General features: G+C 44.0%; 1 protein-coding gene across 5 annotated transcripts in view; it reads right to left on the bottom strand.

Annotated features, from left to right (window-relative positions):
• pfkfb3 (6-phosphofructo-2-kinase/fructose-2,6-biphosphatase 3) overlaps positions 1-23000 on the bottom strand; it is a 116646-nt gene that overhangs the window by 4184 nt on the left and 89462 nt on the right. For 3 of the 5 annotated variants that reach the window (XM_072471026.1, XM_072471023.1, XM_072471025.1), the window contains exons 2-15: positions 18785-18910; positions 17419-17515; positions 16898-16964; positions 16211-16285; positions 15274-15330; positions 14856-14980; positions 13301-13508; positions 11719-11865; positions 9861-9965; positions 8353-8482; positions 8056-8118; positions 7900-7964; positions 3383-3559; positions 33-55 (exon numbers count right to left, since the gene is read on the bottom strand). In XM_072471026.1, coding sequence (XP_072327127.1) covers positions 33-55; positions 3383-3559; positions 7900-7964; positions 8056-8118; positions 8353-8482; positions 9861-9965; positions 11719-11865; positions 13301-13508; positions 14856-14980; positions 15274-15330; positions 16211-16285; positions 16898-16964; positions 17419-17515; positions 18785-18910 — 1465 coding nt within the window. The remainder of the gene's footprint in view (positions 1-32; positions 56-3382; positions 3560-7899; positions 7965-8055; positions 8119-8352; positions 8483-9860; positions 9966-11718; positions 11866-13300; positions 13509-14855; positions 14981-15273; positions 15331-16210; positions 16286-16897; positions 16965-17418; positions 17516-18784; positions 18911-23000) is intronic. The other 2 variants (XM_072471024.1, XM_072471027.1) reach the window with 2 other exon arrangements.

Here is a 23000-nt window from a genome sequence, read left to right as displayed (position 1 = left end):
TGGAGAGCAAAGAGAGGTAAGGAAATACTTACAGGCAAGCCTTTCCTATTAAAGGCTGAAGAGTGAAAACAAAATGTATGATAAATAAAAAGAGGTAGAGAAAACAGAACTCGATTTATAAATTCAACACAAAACAAAAACAAGTCAAAATGAGTTCAAACAAAATCAAACGCGTGTTCCTCTAAGCTAGATATCATATTTATCAAAATCTTCCCCCAAAAAAGCACAAAGTTCACAACAAAAACACAAGCCCAGACAAGCTCACTGCAGCATCGACATCTTTCTGTGAACACAGCTTCACTATTTGGGAAAAAAGATTGGAAAGTCTACACTGAATTAGACATGTAGAGACGCTTTTTTAAAAAAAAAATGACCGAAAGATGTTACAAATACTCAATGGCTCGAAGATTGGGGAGAAATATGTTTTGATTCATGGGATACTGGCACCAATACTGGGAAAAGTGGGAGCTGTACCATTGGGATGGTCTACACCCAAAGCTGCCTGGGATGTGAGTGTTCTGGTGAATTGTATAACTAGGGCGGTAAGAGAGGGCTTTAGACTAAATAGTGAGAAGAGACATCAAGTGCGGGTCAGTGTGAAATTAAAGAGAAAAGACAAGTCATGGGAGCAAGGTGATAATTGGAGCATGGCTGGAAGGGACAGAAAAGGCTGGAGGTTGCCAAAAAAAAAAAGAGCTCAAAAAAAGACAGCTGAAGAATCTGGATCTAAACGCATTGAGCATTTCTTCAAAACGTTGAGAGCTAAAATAGAAATAAGTATATATATATATATATATATATATATATGACCTGATAGAACAAAAGAACAAAGAAAAGTACAGCACAGGAACAGGCCCTTCAGCCCCCCCAAGCCCGTGCCGACCATGCTGCCCGACTAAACTACAATCTTCTACACTTCCTGGGTCCGTATCCCTCTATTCCCATCCTATTCACGTATTTGTCAAGATGCCCCTTAAATGTCACTATCGTCCCTGCTTCCACCACCTCCTCCGGCAGCGAGTTCCAGGCACCCACTACCTCTGTGTAAAAAAACTTGCCTCGTATATCTACTCTAAACCTTGCCCCTCGCACCTTAAACCTATGCCCCCTAGTAATTGACCCCTCTACCCCGGGGAAAATACTCTGACTATCCACTCTGTCCATGCCCCGCATAATTTTGTAGACCTCTATTAGGTCGCCCCTCAACCTCCGTCGTTCCCATGAGAACAAATAGAGTTTATTCAACCACTCCTCATAGCTAATGCCCTCCATACCAGGCAACATCCTGGTAAATCTCTTCTGCACCCTCTCTAAAGCCTCCACATCCTTGTGGTAGTGTGGCGACCAGAACTGAACACTATACTATGGCCAGTACAAAGACATGGCTTCAAGATTACAAAGACTGGGACCTGAATATTCAAGGCTACATGACACTTTGGAAGGACTGGGTTTGTGGGAGCAAGACCAACGCCGACACGGGGCGAATGTGCCAACACCGCACGGATCGTGGTGGTGTCAGATGGCGGCTGAGAGGTTCAGGTGCCACTGAAAGCCAAAATCTCCATTCTCTCTCGCAACGAGTCCCTGCACATAAAAGACTGGAGAGTCTGCCCAGCAAATGAGTAACCATCCTCTCTCTTTCTCCCTCCATCTCCGTTCACATTATGCAGGGTCACACCAGTGAATCATAGAAATTTACAGCACAGAAGACCATTCGGCCCATCAAACCCATGCTGGCCAGAAAGCAGTTATTCAGTCTAACGCCACCTTCTAGCTCTTGGCCCGCAGTCTTGTGTGTTACAGCACTTCACGTGCGCATATCCAAGTGCTTTTTAAATGCAAAGGGTGTCTGCCTTGACCAACATTTCAGAAGGTGAGTTTTTACAACCTTCCCCACCCTTTCGACCTCTGGGCGAAACATCTTTTTAACTCCCCTCTAATTCTTCTACCGATTACTTTAAAATCATGCATATTGTTTATTGGCCTCTCTACCAAGGAAAAGCCTCTTGTTGAGGGAGGCTTTGAAAAGGATGGGCATGTGCTGGAGTTTTAACGCAAAGAATGTCCCCAAGTGCTGTCAACGGGATTGAGAAACTGATAGTTAAAACCATAGAATCCCAACAGTTCAGGAGGCCATTTGGCCCATCGAGTCTGCACCGCCCCACTGAAACAGCACCCTGCCTAGACCCACTCCCCCCACCCCACCTAACCTGCACATCTTTGTACATTGGGAGGAAACTGGAGCACCTGGAGGAAACCCACGCGTACATGGGGAGAATGTGCAAACTCCACACAGTCACCCAAGGCCAGAATTGAACCCTGATGCTGTGAGGTTGCAGTGCTAACCACTGTGCCATCCCAAAATCACATTTCAATGGCTCCTGTTCATTATTCAAATATCTATTAGTTAACTGCAACTTACTTATTACTGTCTCAACAATTCTCCGAGATTCTGTAGCTACACAAAAGAACAACAATTGATGCAATTGTAAGATAAAAATGTTTTATTTTTAAAATTTAAACTTGTCCAATTCTTTTTCTTTTCCAATTAAGGGGCAATTTAGCGTTGCCAATCCACCTACACAACTCTTTTGAGTTGTGGGGCTGAGACGCACGCAGTCACGGGGAGAATGTGTAAACCCCACACAGCGACAGTGACCCGGGGCCGGGATCGAACCCGGGTCCTCGGCGGTGTGAGGCAGCAGTGCTAACCACTGCGCTGCCCTTACAGGATAAAACAAATTGATTGGAGCCTTCAAGATTAAAATGAAAGCAGATTCCCCTCAATTCAAATTTCCGCAATTCAACTGGAAATCCTAACAAAGTCAGAGCTTGTCTTAAAATTGCATCATTGAGACTGAATAAACCTCATGCAAAATACTCAAATTAAACAAGGGTAGACTATTTAAGCTTAATGTGCCGCACCACTCAAAAAGACAGGAGTAGATTCTCAACGTCGGTCTTTACAAAGTAAAGAAAGCAGCTGTTAGGATACATTATAAACGAAAGAGGGATGGTTAATCTTATTAACTAAAAATACTGTTTTAAGTTTTGAAGCGTTGCAACTTGCATTTGTCGAGAAATGGTCTTTTTCCCATTCTTAAGAAACTACAGCGATGCCAGAATATTCCAGGTATATTTAAAAGCAAGCAGCCTAAGCCAGCAGTAAAACAAAACACAGCTTTTTTTTTTTTTTTTTTCATTCACCAAAGCAGCAAGTAGCGTAATCATTCTCATGCACGGTTACATTTTAAATAAGCAATTAGTAAGATTAGGGAGCAGCACAGAGCATCATTTAATGCGGAAGGCATACTCAGAATCTGCAGATTAGAAGCGAAAAGCAGCAGTGGCAGCCATAAATGGTACAGAACATTCAACTAACTTGTCCAAGCAGGGATGTGGACACTTCAGAGACCAGGCAGACAGGCATGGCTGAGGAAGACGAGGCCACATGGTCCTCTAGGCCCTCAATCCTTGGCTTTTTGTTGGGCTCTGGGCTTGACAGAGGGGTAACACTATTGCGACGCATGAGTGGGTTAGATCCCTTCTTACCAATGTCCTGGTCAAAGCGAATGAGGGTGGGGAGGGGAAAAATGTAAAAAGAGAAAGCTATATTACAATAGGAGCATTTCCAAAACTAAACTTTTAATAAAATCATTACACATCTATACATCACATGCTTGGACGGAAGGGGAAAGCAGTCGCTGTGTTAATCAGACAGATGTCACGTGACTGCAGACACTGTTGTCAATGCTGAAATCTGTACCTAGTCCTCATGACCAATTCTCCCCAAGCTCTCCCTCACCCATTTTCATGGGTAGGACTTTAAAATGGGCACCTAGTTACATTATTCAAAGCATTAGCCCGAACTATACGAGTTTGACAATGGCATTTTTAGCTTAAATCTGTCTACAAACCTCATTCTACTGAATATTTTGACAAGACCCATCGCGCTCAGTCATTTTACTAGGTTCAGAGATCAGGGTAAGGTGATTTAGAAAATTTTAAATCCAACAAATGCTCACATTTCTGCGACAAACGTTGTGAAAAGCTGGTTTTAGGGAACTCAACCTCTTGCCCCAAAAGTGAGATGTACAAAACTCTCCATTGGTAGCAAATCACCCACGCTTAAAAACAAAAACACACACAAGTGGAATACAACAGCATGTAGGGGTGGTAAACATCATTCACTATGGCAGCGACCATTCTGACCGACAGGAGTTTGCAGAGCACACGTGACTCAACAGCCAAGGCTCCTCCAAATGGCAACAGTAACTCCTCTAAAGTGTGACAGGTTTCCTATACCCAGCCAATCAACAACAGCTACAGGTCAATAATATGGCTGTGCTTTTACCCTTCCAAGTAAAAGCTACACATCCATTCAAAAGGAAATCAAAACCTAGCTTTAATTAACTAATTTTGGACCCTCTGCTTAAATAGCTGCAATTCATAAAGGTAGAATTCAATGACATGTGGTGATCTTTTATTTCTTCCATGTCTATGTTCTTCATATAGAAGAATTCGAGATGCAGTGAACATAGTCTATTCAATGGGATGGACCATCATATTAGGATCTATTCATGTACCAATGAAGTATCAATACACCTGCGCTTCCCAGTGCTACTGAGTTTACCCAGATGAAATCATCTAACTCGGGTTACATCAAGGATCAGACGTGCCTTATCCAAGGCAAAAGGCTCAGTACAATTTCTGAGCCATCAGTGGAGTCAAGTCATCTACTAATCCAGTCTAACGTTCAATATCGCAATGCAGGAACACAGGTACCTCACAGGTGAGCAGTAGACAGGTACGTCACCTGCTGCTGTCCCTGGTGTCAGACAGGCCCTCAAGATCAGATTCAAAATTCTACTGCGTTTGTTCCAACAACGGCCAGGAAAGAGAAACTGAACCGATTCAACTTGCGACCAACTCACTAACGTTTCAGTGCATCGTGATAAACTCAGCGATGGAGCGACACGTTTCAGGAGGTTTTTAAGATCATGGAAGCCATGAACCTCATCTGCAGCTTGTTGGGCTGTGCATGCAAATTAGCCACCTTGATCCACGTAACAGGGGTTCTTGAAAGTGTGGATGAGCAGAGGGATCTAGGTGTCCATGTACATAGATCCCTGAAAGTTGCCACCCAGGTTGATAGGGTTGTGAAGAAGGCCTATGGAGTGTTGGCCTTTATTGGTAGAGGGATTGAGTTCCGGAGTCGGGAGGTCATGTTGCAGCTGTACAGAACTCTGGTACGGCCGCATTTGGAGTATTGCGTACAGTTCTGGTCACCGCATTATAGGAAGGACGTGGAGGCTTTGGAGCGGGTGCAGAGGAGATTTACCAGGATGTTGCCTGGTATGGAGGGAAAATCTTATGAGGAAAGGCTGATGGACTTGAGGTTGTTTTCGTTGGAGAGAAGAAGGTTAAGATGGGACTTAATAGAGGCATACAAAATGATCAGGGGGTTGGATAGGGTGGACAGTGAGAGCCTTCTCCCGCGGATGGATATGGCTGGCACGAGGGGACATAGCTTTAAACTGAGGGGTAATAGATATGACAGAGGTAGGTTCTTTACGCAAAGAGTAGTGAGGCCATGGAATGCCCTACCTGCTACAGTAGTGAACTCGCCAACATTGAGGGCATTTAAAAGTTTATTGGATAAACATATGGATGATAATGGCATAGTGTAGGTTAGATGGCTTTTGTTTCAGTGCAACATCGTGGGCCGAAGGGCCTGTACTGCGCTGTATTGTTCTATGTTCTATACAGCACTTCATACTCACTGAAGGTCTTTTTGTGAAGGGCTCAGAGATTCCCTGATAGATGTAATATAGCCTCAGATATATTTCAGGTCCTTGTGTTAATACACTTGGCTGCTCCCTATTCCTTCAGCAATAAGCCAACCAGACCAATTTCTGGTGCTCCAATTATTGGCCACTATTTACCCCCAACTACACTCGAGGAGACACATTTAAATAGGTCACCACTGATTATGCATCCATTCCAAGAATGTTAACGTTTCGGAATGTATTACTAAACAGAACATTAGTTTGTTATCAACTGCACTTCTTCCATTTCCTCCACACATCACATTAATAGAATAACTTAAACACAGGAGTCCACTTTGGGAAAGAAATCCCCATAAGATTTGATGTGAACTTTAAGCCAGGTGAAAACATTAAAAATGTTCTGGGGTGTTAATGAAAAAGAAAATGCAATCAAACAGCAAGCACACTTGCCTAGCCACGATGGGGTTTGCTGGCAAATCCACATCCATCACTGTAGTGGAAACAGCATGGAGGTGATCTAAACATGCACCGTCTCATCTTGAAGCCAGAGCATTAGTGAGTTATGGCAGCAGTGGTTCAGGTGCACTAATTAGGGGATTCTGTGCTGTACAGACAATTAGGTACTGCTCAAGAACTCCTCAGACATTATCCCCTTTGCACACTTCCGAGCTCACTATCCCAGCAGTGGGACTGGAAGCAGCTTTGGGCACTTTTCAAAAAATCAGCATCGTGGAAGTTCAAAGTGCCATGAAGACTGGTGAAGGATCCCTCAAAGGGGAAGAGTCCACCTTGGTTTCTACCAAGTAAAAGACTCCAAACTTTCACAGACTGCGGAAGAAGGAAGACAGGGTGTGCCTCACTGGCAGTGTTAACCTGGTGCCTCAGGACAAAATGGGACTCGGGAGGTTTCTACATCCACCATTTGGACACATTCGGCAGAACTGAAAAAACTGCTCTCTTCCAATTTGGTAAGTGAAGACTGGATGAAGTTGGCTGACATCTCAGGCCATCAGCACACACTGACAAGTTGCAGGATTCACATTCAACCCTTCCTAAAATCACACAATGCGGAGCGAGCTAACTAACATGCAGGGAAAGGTGGTATTTACGCTATATGACCCATGGTGGTTTGACGCATCAAAACTGACCCAATCAACAGTAAAACCACATGTCAGAAGCGTTATAAGAGATCAGGGGAGGTGAAATCCATTGTCTTCTTTGGCAAGTAAATATCAATTTCCAAAATAGCCTTTATAATCTAAAAGGCCACATTTTTTAACTACAATTTCTTCCCCCTTGTTGCGGCAAAGTGCCCCTCTAAAGGGAGTGAGTATCCCAATCGGCCAATGGGGCCGGAGCCTGCGAACCCTGGGGGCGGAGTGCGGCTTCCAAGGAGTTTGGAGTCTTGGAACATGCTAGCTTTTATCTCACTCTGCACGTGGATCCTTACTTTAAATAAACTGTTCATTTGTTAATCCATCTGGTGGTCGCCCTCCTGTCAGGACATTACAACTCTTCATTCCATTACAGGACACTTTCACAGCTTCCCCCTCCTCACTTTTGAAATGAAAATGAATGAAATGAAATGAAATGAAAATCGCTTATTGTCACAAGTAGGCTTCAAATTAAGTTACTGTGAAAAGCCCCTAGTCGCCACATTCCAGCGCCTGTTCGGGGAGGCTGGTACGGGAATTGAACCGTGCTGCTGGCCTGCCTTGGTCTGCTTTCAAAGCCAGCTATTTAGCCCAGTGTGCTAAACCAGCCCCAGCTGGTTTTGAAACCCGAGATAATCGCAATGCAATTCAAAGTGGGCTTTATCTTCCGCTAAAGTCAATGCAGGCCAGCCACGGGTGAACAGCAGATGCACTTCCAGCTAATACATAACTTGGCACCCCTCTCTTCAATTGAAACCCATTCCCACAAATCAAATCGCTGTCTCAATTAAAAAGAACGGGAATTTATGCAGCTGGATGTGTAATCCAGGCTGCAGTTTTCACCTGTTTCCCATCCCATGCTCCAAGTTGCGTCAGGCGGTTTGCTAAACAATGATGTATGGACCGGTTCCAATGGAACCAGAGCCCGTTTAATATGCAATAAGCTTGTTACTCACCTCTGGTCGATCTCGGTGTGTGTTTACTGCTTCCACGTTCAAAAAGATAGATTCGACCTTACAGCCTAATAATGCACAGAAAATTAAAGCCGGTCATCCACTTTGAATTTAAGACACAATCAAACAAGATTCGTGCAAAGAAATCATCTCACTCACCATAAGCAAAGGGGGTCAGCTTTAATACGGTGTGAAGGGGACACTTTAGATACGGTAGCTCATCTAAAGACAGAAACAACCCATTATAAATTGACACCGATACAATGTTTTAATCCCCCGGTCAAGTTCAGCATTTAATATTGCGCTTGGTAGGCACCGCAGGGTCGAACGGCGTTACACTACTGGAGATTAGATTATATTGTGCACCATCTAGACATGTGTTATAGGCAACGAGAGAAATCTGAATGACAAAGAAAATAACTGGAGACGACAGCACACCCCGTTCGATTCACATACCTGCACTTTTATCTAGAAAGTATGCAAGGAGGCAACGCATGACAGCTTGGTGACAGATGACTAAGACATTCCCCTGTCTCTCCAGTTCCATGATAACAGGTTCTAGTCGCTGAACCAAGTCTTGGTAGGACTAAAAAGTAGAAACAAAAAAATATATAATAAATAATCAATTTACGCATTCAAGTTAACATTTTCAGGACTCAAGTACAGCAGGATTTTTAAAGTAATGAGTCTGGATTATGTACAACAATAGTTTCATAAAAGTCAATGAAATAACCCTGCAAACATCCTGGAAGTTGCTCTGGAAATTCCAGCCGAGGTTTGAAAGCAAATTAATAGCCCCCTGGAACATCTGTTTCTGTGCTTTGTTAAATAATTTAATTGTCAAAATGTTCTAGTCCTTAGAAAGCATTATCATAGACCCCTCCCACCCAGTCATTGCCTTCTTTCAGACCCTTCCATCGGGCAGAAGGTACAGAAGTCGGAGGACCTGCACAGCCAGACATAGGAACAGCTTCTTCCCCACAGCTACAAGACTCCTCAACGACTCCCCCTCGGACGGATCTGTTCCCTGTAAGAACACGATGCACAACGCCCTATTCTGCTCTTGCTCATGTATTTGCTTTGTTTGGCCCCTTGTTCCTCACTGTAACCAATCACTGTCTGTCGATGTACCATTTGTCAATGTTCTCTGTTGATTATTCTTTTTGTCCACTATGTACGTACTGTGTACGTTCCCTCGGCCGCAGAAAAATACTTCGGTACATGTGACAATAAATCAAATCAAAATCCTCATGTGTTAAGCTTCATCAACGCCATACAAGGTGCTACCATGTGTAACCTGTGGTATATTTAATACTTCTGACATATGCACAGATGACTAGTTTCTACCGCAGCACAGTAGTATAGTTGTTAGCACATTTGCTTCACAGTTCCAGGGTCCCAGGTTCGATTCCCGGCTTGGGCCACAGTCTGTGCGGAGTCTGCACGTTCTCCCCGTGAATGCGTGGGTTTCCTCTGGGTGCTCCGGTTTCCTCCCACAGTCCAAAGATGTGCAGGTTAGGTGTAATGGCCATGCTAAATTGTCCTCCAGTGTCCAAAAAGGATAGGTGGGGTTACAGGGATGGGGTGGGCTTAAGTAGGGTGCTCGTTCTTGCAGACTCGATGGGCCAAATGGCCTCCTTCTGCACTGTAAATTCTATGATTCTAACTGTGCTAGAGGTTTTAAAATGTTTACAGTAAGAAGTCTTACAACACTAGCTAGTGATTCGAAGCAAACCTGTTGGAATTTAACCTGGCGTTGTAAAACTTCTTACTGTGCCCACCCCAGTCCAACGCCGGCATCTCCACATCGTCAATACGTTTACTCCATGGCTCACTCTTCCAGCTCTTTCTACCTCCAGGTTTACTTTGCCCGAAGTCCACACCCAGGCTTAATCAAACAAGCACTGTGAGCATCATCAATAAATAAACTCAAACAAAGGATAATTGAACACTATATAACGTACCTCACCAGTTGGGTAACGGTAATAATATTTGTCTTGTTCGCGTAATGAATATTCCTCGGGGTACTGCTCCTTTATTTCTGCGTAGGTCATGTCTTCACATACACCCTGCAATAAATACAAAGACGTTTTAAAAGTATGCCAACATTTACTGCTCATCCCCAAATGTCAAGTTATTTATTAGCAGATTTCACTCCATGCTAAATCATTTAAATTTAATGCAGTAGAGCCAGTGTGTCACAACCTCAACTTCCACTCCATTGCTGGCAAAACTAACCATTGAATCCCTACAGTGCAGAAGGAGGTAGTTTGCCCCTTCAAATCTGCGTCCAGCCTCTCTGAAAGAACTCTACCCAAGCTCACTCCACCCCCTATTCCCTTAACACCCCACATTGATCATGGCCAATCCACCTGACCTGCACATCTTTGGATTATGGGAGGAAACCTATGCAGGTATGTGGAGAACGTGCAAACTCCACATGGGCAGACAGTAACCCAAGGCCGGAATTGAACCCGAGTCCCGGATGCTGTAATACATGTAGTGGTAACCACTATTCCACCCTGGAGGTTTCTGCAACTATCGGTGCTTCAAAAAAGTAGAACTAGGGGTGAAATACTAATTAAAAAATTAATGCATACGTTCAAAGAAAAGGCTAAAACCCTTCCATTAAAAAGCAACTTTGACAACTTCAGGACGTCCCAAAGTGTTTTACGGGCACTCTATTTTTGAAATGCATTCATTGTTGTAGAATGTAGAGATTTCAGTCCAAAAAGGTGCATTAGAATTAATCTGGATCAAAGTAGGGCAGCATGGCGGCACAGTGGTTAGCACTGCTGCCTCACGGCACTGAGGAGCCGGGTCACTGTCCGTGTGGAGTTTGCACCTTCTCCCCGTGTCTGCATGGGTCTCACCCCCACAACCCAAAAAGATATGCAGGGTAGGGGGATTAGCCACACTAAATTGGAAAGAAAAATAATTGGATACTCTAAATTATTGTTTTTTAAAACCCCAGATCAAACTGTAGCATTGTTAATCTTAGTTCCAAATAGAAGCCTACAAATCACATCTTGCCAGGTCAGAAAAAGTAATTTTCTTCATCTACAGCACAGACAATTTAACCTCAAGTTTGTTTGGACTAGACCGTTCTGTAACTAGTACTCTGTTTTAAAAATCAACTAGTTTATCGTGACAGTACAGAAAGGATGATAAGTATTTACTCCTTAAGTCATATTAGACAATCAGTAGTGTATGCAAGGGTACTGTACCACAAGCTGGTGAACACAGCTTTGTGCCCTTTGAATGTTTGATATTAACCCCTCAAACCCTTCAAGAGGACTGTGACTTTATCATAAAAGTAACAATTGCAAGGGTTAATGAAATGTCTAAATCAGCCACCAGAGGGAACTAGATGTACAAGTTTATGAGACATTGATGCGAAGCCTTACGGGGAGAGGTTGAAGAGAAAGCTAGAGAACAGACTGGAGGAAAGATCGCGTGAGTGAGTGCAGATCATAGTTAATGTAACAGTGTAGAGATTAGTAGTAGGTGACTGTAGATTATAAGTTTATAATCAACTCTGTATTATCGAGGAATAAATGTTGAATCCAAATTAGTAGTATTAATAAATTTATAGCTTCGTTCAATTTAAAGCTATTTTGTGGTCTTTGTGAACACAATGCCAACAATCCTAAAATTAGCAACACAAAAGAACACCATAGCTTGCACCTCCTAATGGTATCTAATGGAAATGCAAAAAAGTGCAGTTTGCAAACTAGCAGGCGGGCTGTTCATGGTCGGAAAACAAAGAGAATGTGTTATGGAGAATACTATCAAAGCAGTTTTTCTAAACCTACAACTTACCGCGTCAATTTCATTCAGTGCTTTCCACTGCTCATACCGACCACCCAAAACCTCTGCTGTTTGGATGGTTCGTTTCAGCTGGCTGGTCCAAACCTTCAGATCTTTAAGATTCTGTTCCTCCAGAAAGGTGCTCAGTGCTGTAGAAAACTAAAAAAAAAAAAGTAATTTACGTTATTGAACTATTTCTCTGACAGGTGTATAATTTTGGCGATTTTAATGTTGTGGACAAGCTGATGAGTGAACCATCTAAAGTGCTGTGAAATAATTACTGAAAGACACCAAGTCCATAAGACATAGGAGCAGAATTAGGCCACTCGGCCCATCGAGTCTGCTCCACCATTCAATCATGGCGGATATTTTTCTCATCCCCATTCTCCTGCCTTCTCCCCATAACCCCTGATCCCCTTAGTCAGCAATATTGTGCCTTTTTACAGTTACCAAGCCACTGTTAGGGTTCATTAATAGGAGCTTAAAAAAGACAAGCGGAACCTCCCACAGATAACCCCCAATAGAAGAACCTGCACTTTAGACCTATGAAAAGTGGATCAGGATACTTTACAAATGCTGAAAAGTTAGAAACAGTGAAAGTTCAAAAGGACTTGAGGGGGGGGGGGGGGGGGGGTCCATGAATACAGATCAAGAAAATGCCGTGGACTGATTATGAATAAACCATGAAGGCTCAAAGACTAGAATACAACCTAGAAGTAGAAGCCATGCTCCAGCTAAATAAAGCCCTAGTTTATATACTACATCACCTGGGAATACTAAGTTCAGCTTTGGGCATCACACTTCAGAAAGGATAAACTGGCCTTGGGAGGGAATGTAATGCAATGTAGATTTACCAGAATTATACCTCTACTCCAAGCAGGCGAGATTGCACAAACTAGCATTGCATTGCCTCGAATTTGGATGGTGAAGAGCAATTTGATCAAAAGTTTTAAAGATGTTATGGGGATCAGGTAGGGTGGAGAGAGAAACTACTTCTCCTGGTTTGGGATGTTTAGGGGTGGAGGAGGACATCATCTAAAAGATTAAAACTAGTCCCTTAAGAGTAAAATCAGAGAACACGGCGATCCGTAGAGGACAAAAGTTTGAATTCTGTTCCACAAATAAGATAAACGCGAGATCAACTGTTAATTTTGAAACAAATTGATAATTTTTTAAAATGAGTACACCCAATTATTTTTTTCCCAATTAAGGGGCAATTTAGCGTGGCCAATCCACCTACCCTGCACATCTTTGGGTTGTGGAGGTGAAACCCACGCAGACACGGGGAGAATGTGCAAACTCCACACGGACAGTGACCCGGGGCTGGGATCGAACCTGGGTCCTCAGCGCCATAGGCAGCAGTGCTAACCATTGTTCCGCCCCGGAAACAAATTGTTAATATTACCTTTTCGTTAACCGCAAGTTAGTAAGCGATATGGGGCAAAATGTGGGGATATAAAGTTAGGCCACAGATCAGTCAGAACAGGTGCTCAGGCTAAATGGCATAACTCTGGTCCTATGTGTTTTGATGGCAACACTGACATGTACGACTGTATAATATCGGGTATTCAAATTGCCATGTCTTGCCAAGTACCTTCTTTCCTCTGTACGAGAGACCAGAATCACCACCAATTTGACCTTGGAGGTTGTATTCACTTTCCCCATGGCGACACAAGTAGATTGTACGCGGCTGAATATGGATGTTCATCAGGTAATAAACTATTTTGCTCTGGATGTGATCTTGGACCCGGTTTACCAGGAACCTCCGACCCACATTAATCACCTTGATGAATGACAGGTCCCTAACAAAAAGTGACAGAAAGGGAGGGGGGAGGAAATAGTTAGCACAAATTGTCAGTGTCAGTCATTGCTCTCTGCACGGTCTCTTCAATGATGTTACTTTGACTAAAATGTTACAGAAACAGCACTATAAACACCATGGACGGGATTCTCCCCTAACCGGCGGGGCAGCCCGTACCGGCGCCGGGGAGTGGCGTGAACCACTCTGGCGTCGGGACGCACCTTCAGGGGCTAGGCCGGTGCCGGCTGACCTGGCGCCACGTCAACCTGTAGCGTCATCCCAGCGAATGCGCAGGGGGTTCTTCTCCACGCCGGCCATGCCGGGCCGTTACAGTGGCCGGGCGCGGAAGGAAAGAGTGCCCCCCACGGCACAGGCCCGCCCGCGGATCAGTGGGCCCCGATCGCGAGCAGGGCCACCGTGCTCCCCCCGCCCCCCCCCCCTCCCCCCCTCCCCGGGGGCCAGATCCCCCCCACACCTAGAGGACTCCGCAGGCCGCCCGCAGAGCCAGGTCCCACCAGTAAGGACCTGGTGTAATATACGCCGGCGGGATCCGCCGAAAACGGGCGGCCACTTGGCCCATCGCAGGGCGGAGAATCGCCGGGGGGGGCGCTGCCAACGGCCCCCGACCGGCGCGACGCGATTCCCGCCCCACCAAAAAAACGGCGCCGGAGAATCCGGCAGCCGGCGTCGGGCCAGGATTCACGCCGCCCCGGCGGGGGGGGGGGGGGGGGGGGTCGGAGAATCCCACCCCATGTCTATGGTTAGAAGTCGAAGCCTTGGACGTCAATTACAATGGGAAGTTCTTCAGAATCTCGGCAAAATAGGATGACAGGCAAAGTTTTCCCTAGTCCCATTCCCCAACCCTGTATTCTTGGATGTTATGATACGAATTGAAGGGCAGGACTATATAGATACAGAATCATGTCTACTTACACAACTCTTTGCAGAGAATGGGGACATTTCAATGCAGCTTCAGTTGAGAACAGATTCCAAGTGCTATTCAGACTGTTCTCTGAAGGCAACTGAAATTTCATACAGATTAAATTAAAGGTTGGAAAATCTGGTGCTTCCATCACTATTTGGAAGCGAGTGTCGTGCAGCATCTCTGGCATCGACTTGCGTGATTGTCAAGCCCCGAGCATATCGTCACCAACTGTGAAGGAATCTCCAGCGTGCATTCATTTATTACAAACGGCAACTTTTATCACCACGCTTACCCAGCTGACTAAACACTATCCCCCCTCCAATTGAATAAGTGCAATATTTGGAAATTGTTGTATTGGTCAGAAAGTTCAAAGCTTAGGCACAGCATCACTATCATCAGATCAATTGAAAGGGTTGATCTTACTTGTCATAATTGTCTGGTTCCAAGGGCTGGTATGTTGCTTTGTAGCATTCAATTCTCTTCAAGAAGTCTTCCATTGCATCAGCTCTGTTACAATCCATGTAATCTGGACTGGACACTTTCACATCCTGCAGATGATGAAATACTATTAATCTGGAATAATAATTGAAGACCAACTTTCTCAAAAGTACACCCGATGTTGAATTTTTAAAAATTAATAAATTTTGAGCACCCAATTATTTTTTTCTCCAAAAAAGGGGCAATTTAGCATGGCCAATTAATTCAAGTACTCTGCACATCCTTTTGGGTTGTGGGGGTGAGACCCACGCAGAGACGGGGAGAATGTGCAAACACCACACCAACAGACGCCCAACGTTGAATTAATTATCATTGGGATGAATATATAATTTCCCCCACTTACCATTATATTTGCGGCCACCACACTTGGATCATCACAAACAGATTCTACAAAAAACACCTGCGAGCGAAAGAGAGAATTAGTAATTTTGCACGGGATGGAGAACCCAAATTCTAATTTGTTAGGTCAATAGGAATGACCAAAGATATTTCTTAACTTGGCAGAGTGCAAATCAGAAATGAAGGCCTAAACTTAGTCCGGTCATCTGCCACATCGATTGGCAATTTTGGGAAATGGAAACATTTAGACCCATGGTAGAAAGTGTTCAGAGGGGGTTTCATGCTCAGAAAGCCAATTTTCACATATTGGTAAGAGAAGGATAACATATCCCATTGATGAATGGGAGCTTCACTCTAAAAATCAGACCTCTCTGTTCTTTACAGTTAGGCCATTCCAATTTCCAGCACAGAGACTCATTTGCAAGCCCAAGGAAAGAGTTAAGCAGTTTAAGGTCCGGGGGAGAGAAACCTCAACTCTGGCCAAGGATGAGCTAGTCATAACAATAATAATCTTTATTAGTGTCACAAGTAGGCTTACATTACACTGCAATGAAGTTACTGTGAAAAGCCCCTCCTTGCCACACTCCGGCGCCTGTTCGGGTACACGGAGGGAGAATTCAGAATGTCCAATTCACCCAACAGCACTTCTTTCGGGACTTGTAGGAGGAAACCGCAGCAAACTCATGTAGACACTGGGAGAACATGCAGACTCTGCACAGACTTGTGACCCCAAGCCGGGAATCATACCCAGGTCCCTGGCGCTGTGAAGCAACAGTGCGAACCACTGTGCTACCGTGCCACCCCTATATAGCCTAGATTATAATGCAGTTCACTGTGCCAACCTCTCTGTGTAAAGAAGAGCGGAGAGCTTTTGGTGGTTCGGACCCCAAGAGAAATCCAGTAACAGAACAGTAATCGGAGTGGTCGCGGACTGTACTGACCTTCCATTCATTTTCTTTGGCAAAGTTTAGGATCATCTCTCTCCTCTCCCTGGTGGTATTTGTAGCATCAAAAACCTGGACAAATAAGAGAAGCTTGGGTCACCAGTGTTTAATTTACATCTGCTTCATCATTTGCTCCAAACAGAATTACATTTACCTTCAAGCTGATAAAAATACAAGTGGCTTCACTGCATCAACTCAAAGTGGTGACCATTCTAAGATATTTAGCACAATTTACCACCAGAAACATAGCACAGGTATAGAACCATAGAACCATACTGGAATAGATGCAAGATGTTAAATCGTCGAAATAGAAACCAATTACAACTTGTACACATGGACTAAACATTATTCTGTCAAGGTGGTCTCAGCTGTTCATGACATGACCCAAGAAGAATGGTCAGGCTCCAGACCCTAGGGATTCCCGCCTCGTGCAATTTTAAGCCATCACTACACAGCACCTTGTGCAGTATTAAACGTCATATGTGAAAAAGAACAAGCACCATGTTCAAGTTGTTGTTGCCCTCTGTACAACAAGTGGTCAGTTAAGACATAAACCCCAAAACGTGGGCCCCCTTGCACTGACCCAGTTAAAGTCGGGTGATGATGAATGGTACGCCTGGACATGAGACACCTTGGCAGAGACTATTCCACTACAAAAAGCAGTTATATAGAGAGGGGACTTACTGCAATCTGGCCACCTTCCTCAGTAAGGTAGGATTTTGCATCTCTCAAGGCCGCTAAAGCACACTGCCTGGAGAAAGCAACAAGGAGACAGCAGAATGATTAGCTTAACACACAAGTGGACATTACCCATAGCTTCCTGAAGGACCCCTCTGGAACAACTCTTTTGTAACTTACAATGTTAGAATACCCTTACGTAAGCAGTCTTTAATGCACCATTTTCCTTCCCATCCAATAATGCTCACAATGCAACACCATGAACAGGAATATTAATGGAATATATTGGTTCAGACCACTTTCCTTCAATCCAATTACAGCCCAACTGGAAAATTCAGAATATATACAAAAAGGACACCCACGCAGCTTAACCGGCGCAAGTGAGCGTCTTTCTGTATGGGCTAAAATCAGGCCACGGTGGGTTAGAAGCAGGCAAAGAAGATTTAGCACACTAGTACTAGAGAAATTAAATATACATGTAAGCATTGTCGTTTGAGAGTCCAGATACATGCGTCAAAGCCACTCACTTTCTAACCTTCATTGCATCTTCATTGTCATGGCGGAAAAAGTCATAAGATCGATACCACTTTACAGCCTCTCGTCGATACTCTCCAACATTAAAGACTAAGTGGAGAAAGGATATTATTAGGGTGGCATATTGCAAAGAGACTCGAAGATTTTATAACTTCTTTTTCAACCACTATTTAGTACTCACCCCATTGCTAATTACGAGGTCAACAAAACACGCGACTACCTGATCTTTTACCAGCATGGACTTGGATGTGCAAAATGGCCTCCTTTTGTGCCTAATGATGCTAAGTCGCACCACACTTGAATCACCACAAGAACAATTTCTGCATCTATTCCCAGGTTACATTGTTTTAAGGGCGAATAGAAATTTTGCATTAAGCAAGAACAAAGAAAAGTACAGCACAGGAACAGGCCCTTCGGCCCTCCAAGCCTGTGCCGACCATGCTGCCCATCTAAACTAAAATCTTCTACACGTCCTAGGTCCATATCCCTCTATTCCCATCCTATTCATGTATTTGTCAAGATGCCCCTTAAATGTCACTATCGTCCCTGCTTCCACCACCTCCTCCGGTAGCGAGTTCCAGGCACCCACTAACCTCTGCGTAAAAAACGTGCCTCGTACATCTCCTCTAAACCTTGCCCCTCGCACGTTAAACCTAGTAATTGACCCCTCTACCCTGGGAAAAAACCTCTGACTATCCACTCTGTCTATGCCCCTCATAATGTTGTAGACTTCTATCAGGTCACCCCTCAACCTCCGTCGTTTCAGTGAGAACAAACAGTTTATTCAACCGCTCCTCATAGCTAATGCCCTCCATACCAGGCAACATCCTGGTAAATCTCTTCTGCACCCTCTCTAAATCCTCCACATCCTTCTGGTAGTGTGGCAACCAGAATTGAACACTATACTCCAAGTGTGGCCTAACTAAGGTTCTATACAGCTGCAACATGACTTGCCAATTCTTATACTCAAATGCCCCAGCCAATGAAGGCAAGCATGTGGTTTGCCTTCTTGATGGTGTAAATGTACATGGAGTAAAAACAGAGGCCTCCTGCCATTAACCAGTACCAATCACCCCAACATGCCATTGGAGATATTTTAAATAAGATGTTATTGAAACGAAAGACTCTCCTCAATCTCTCCCCACACCCGAGTATTAGAGACTGACCTAGAAGTTCTATTAATAGTACATGCAGGGCTGAAAACGCACAATGAATGCTGCATTCCTCGGAATGACCACAACCTCTCGGCAGTTCCTAGCAACTCACTAACAAAGAGAACCTAAATTACTTGTTCCTGCTATTGTAGAACACCGTTCTTGAGCAACACCCTTACTGTTTCGCTCGCTGTAGTACACTTGCCTTTGGTTGGGGCTCCAATCCAGTTGAGGTAGCGGGTCAGTTTCTTAGCGATATAGGTCTTCCCCCGAGCTGGCAATCCCACCATCACAATCACAGTGGGCGAATTGGTGAGGTGTGGAACAGATGCTATTGGAGAGAGAAAAAAGAAAGACATTAAGGAATGTTGATGTAATTAATTACGTAAGTAGCGCCAACTTCATTTTCCACGAGCACGAGTCATGCACGTTTCTCCCACGCTGCGGAGGATGAGTCATGCACGTTTCTCCCACCTGGCTTTTCCAGGTATGTAGCAGCAGTAAGGAATGTGCCCTTATATTGTGCTTGCAATCAACCACAAACAGGTGACATTCTAAAAGATGCCCACAGGGAGTGGTGGGTAAAAAGCAAAAAGGAACTCCCAACAATTAAATATTTCCATTAGCTTAATCATCCCAACCAGATACTCCCGACGTTTTGCAGTCAAAAAAAACAAATACAAGAGTGTCGACAGTTCCTCCTGTTTAAGTGAAAACTTAATAAAAATTAAATGCGTCTCAATCGCACGATTCTCTTGCCAAGGCACCATCAGTATACGGTACAGGTAGAATTGGGTTTTTGTGGGGGGGGGGGTTCACATGTTGCGGAAGCGGCTGCATTTTCACGAGTTCTGGTCCCACTCATCTTTTAATCCTTTATTTTATCCGAATGCGCATTCCATGATTTTTTGAGGGGGGCAATTGTCTTGCACCATGTCCCTGGATGATCCTAGTTGGAGTTTGGTGTCAAGGGCCAGGGAGAATCCTCCTTTGGTGGAGGTGGCTGGGGTGGGGTCCAGCGTAGAGGCGGTTCCCCTTAAATGGGGGGGGGGGGGGGGGGGGGGGAGAGAATCAGGTATTCTAAATTTTTTTTTAAAGAATACAGATCGACGTTTCAAACAAATAGTGCATGCTCAAGTCTCGTAGATCTACCGATGAAGCAAATCAGTATTGGCCGGAGCACTAAAAACAAGCTTTAGATGAATCAAAATGCTTTGAAGTTTCACCCAAATGAACAGCTGGACTTTTATTGCTTTTCCGCACAAAAAGGAGGGATTGCTGAATGCAGGAATTAGGGATCAAATACAGAGGAGTTTCTTTAATCATGGCTAGCCGGGGAGGGGGCACAAATTAATACACATCCCCAAAAACCTTTAGCGGATTAAAAGTTAGCACTGAGCAATGAACATGTTACATGGTAACAGATGTACTGCCACTCATTCTGAATACCAACCAGTTTTGTTAAATTAAAAGACATCTTAAAAGAATGCAAAGCACCTAGGGTTGATTTCCAGATCACAATATTTACCTTTTAAAGGGGTGCTTGCCTACCGTGAATATTCAAGTTAAGGCAATAAATGCCTGATGTCATACAATTGGAATCAAAACAATGGCCAACAATTCCACCCCCCAGAAAGATCCACACAATGGCTTTGCAATTTCCACTGAATGTAGGGTGTACACTCAAAGAATGAAGTTGATGAGTATGGAATTGATCTATTTTGGGAGAGTTTAATTAACTTCAATTGCAAGGGCATATTTAGCCAAATCGGTAGCTTAATTCGCAGTTTGAATAATCCAAAAGAAAACAGTACCCACCAAACCCACAGGAACTTTGTATTGTAATCGATCTGGCGCATTCATTCTACTTTGGATTTAAAAGGATTATCAAACACATATGAAAATGCCCTTGTATCCAGGGCAACATAGATATTATATCCAGGACAAACACCATCAGCTTTTGCATGACCCCAGACAAGGAGATTAAGTCAGGCACAAATGGCCCGATTTTTAACCTATTCATACTAGAGTTAAATCAAGCTCAAAGATGCCAGTCTGAACAAACAAACTGTCAGGCCGAGCTAGCAAGGTTCCACGCTCCGCACAGGCTTGCAACCAACTCTCCCAGATGATACTAATAATCTGAAATGATGGATAAAGTTAGACAGTAAAACACTGGCAGGAGGCCTCATGATACTAGAGATTGAACCACTTATAAAGTGAAGGTGTGCGGAGGGAGAAATCCCGCAATCCACACCTGCAGCTCCACTGGAGTGAAAAAGGAAGACTGGGCCTGACCTCACAACGCTAAGCTAAAATACCTGGAAGTTTGAAGTTACACCTACCTCTAAAACACAACTGCCGCCTGCCAATACTCGAACATTGTAGTATCTAGGGGTCAGCTTATCGTGGTTGCAGATAAACGGCCTCATACATCATGGGATCAAGACCAGAATGCACAGACTAAAGCAGCACCTGGGGCAGGCGAATGTATTGTCACAACCTCGACCCACAGCAATAGGAAAGACATTCTGGGCCACGTAACATTCAACCAGAAAACCTGGGACAAGTTTATTTAACATTATTATGCTACTCTGCGTGCACAATTTTGGGAGATCAAGAACATAAATTTTGCTCCAGTTTTGCAGTCAACATGTGTGACACATCCTTAAATTAAGCTGATAATTGATACACAAAATCATAAACAAAAGCCACGATCTCGCAAGAAGCTCAACGCAATATATGCCACGATTCAGAATCTTCTGACCAAGGATTAAAAAGGGAAGAGCAGAGATACCCTACAAAATAGGAACGCCTGAACCATTCAGAATTAACAGATGTTTACCCGGAAAAGGTTTACAGATGCCACCTTCATTGGAATCCATCTACAAGTGACCTTCCATGGTAATCGTGCACTCGAGATGTTTTATAAACTACAAAATCAGGTCTGAGTATTTATGGAATCTAGTATCGAAATGGATTCTACCCAATGTGCATTACAACAGGACCCAGCTGGTCTGTTACAATGGCCCAATATCATCAGGGGAAATCAAGCCTAAGCTGAAAACTGCAACTGTATTCTTTAAAAAAAAAGGTTAAATTAACATAGCATTCATCACACACAACAAACTTTCACCAAGGGAGAAATCAAATGCTCATAATATCCCCGATTGTAGCTTTACAATTTCAAAAACAGCAAATAGTAAAATGATCAATTCCAAAACGATAAACAAAAATGAGGCAGATAGCAATTATAGCGAGTAGGGACTTTTCACAGTAACTTCGTTGAAGCCTACTTGTGACAATAAGCGATTATTATTATTAATTATTATTTTGACGATCTCCGTGAAGTCAATAAATATAGATTAAAAAGTACAAGGACAAGGAAAGCTGTGTGCCTCTGCAAAAATGGATAGAGATAGCATTTCACCCCACTCAAAGAGACCATTTTCCACACACCTTCTTTCCCCACAGTAAATCAGATTCCATAACCCAGAAGGTAGTTCTAGAAGATGATTTTTTAAACTGTGGTCCTCACCGTCACCATATTTCCAGAGTTGATTTCATTTCTCCGCCCCCCCCCCCTCCCCCCGTCCGTATGAAGATGGGTGTTATTTCTATTCCTCTTCCATGAGTGAAGTCAAATTTACTATAAATGTATTGGCTGACACCATCCACAGCAGGACAGATGATGGAGGAGTGGAACTGCAAACCACCAGTGTCTCTCTCAATAACCCAACCACCCTTCAAAGACATGCAATGGAGAGATAGGTCAATCTCATTATTCAAAATCACCCACTTATTCCAGTTAATACTTATGGAATCTTAACTATCACAAGTCAGAGGCTAGTCGACACCGATTCTTTTGAAGAGCAATCTAGTCAACCCCATCCTTTGTTGTGGATGGGCATGGATGGGGCACACATGTATACAAGCTTCATGTCGACAGCAGGGGGCAGACTTGATGCGCCAGCTTCGCCCTTTTTCCTGTTCAGTGTTTTAATAGAGTGCAAGATTTCCATCAGGACATTGCAAAGATGGCGGCGCGGTAGCACAGTGGCTAGCACTGTTGCTTCACAGCACCAGGGTCCCAGGTTCGATTCCCGGCTTGGGTCACTGTCTGTGCAGAGTCTGCACGTTCTCCCCGTGTCTGCGTGGGTTTCCTCCGGGTGCTCCGGTTTCCTCGCACAAGACGTGCTGTTGGGTGAATTGGACATTCTGAATTCTCCCCCAGTGTACCCGAATAGGCGCCGGAGTGTGGCGGGTAGGGGATTTTCATAGTAACTTCATTGCAGTGTTAATGTCAGCCTACTTGTGACACTAATACAGATTATTTGATTTTTTATTTCTTAAAATTTAGAGCACCCAATTCATTTTTCCAATTAAGGGGCAATTTAGCGTGGCCAATCCACCTACCCTGC

Source organism: Scyliorhinus torazame, chromosome 13 (assembly GCF_047496885.1).
Source record: "Scyliorhinus torazame isolate Kashiwa2021f chromosome 13, sScyTor2.1, whole genome shotgun sequence".
Classification (NCBI taxonomy): domain Eukaryota; kingdom Metazoa; phylum Chordata; class Chondrichthyes; order Carcharhiniformes; family Scyliorhinidae; genus Scyliorhinus; species Scyliorhinus torazame.
This window is presented reverse-complemented; position numbering and strand designations above follow the sequence as displayed.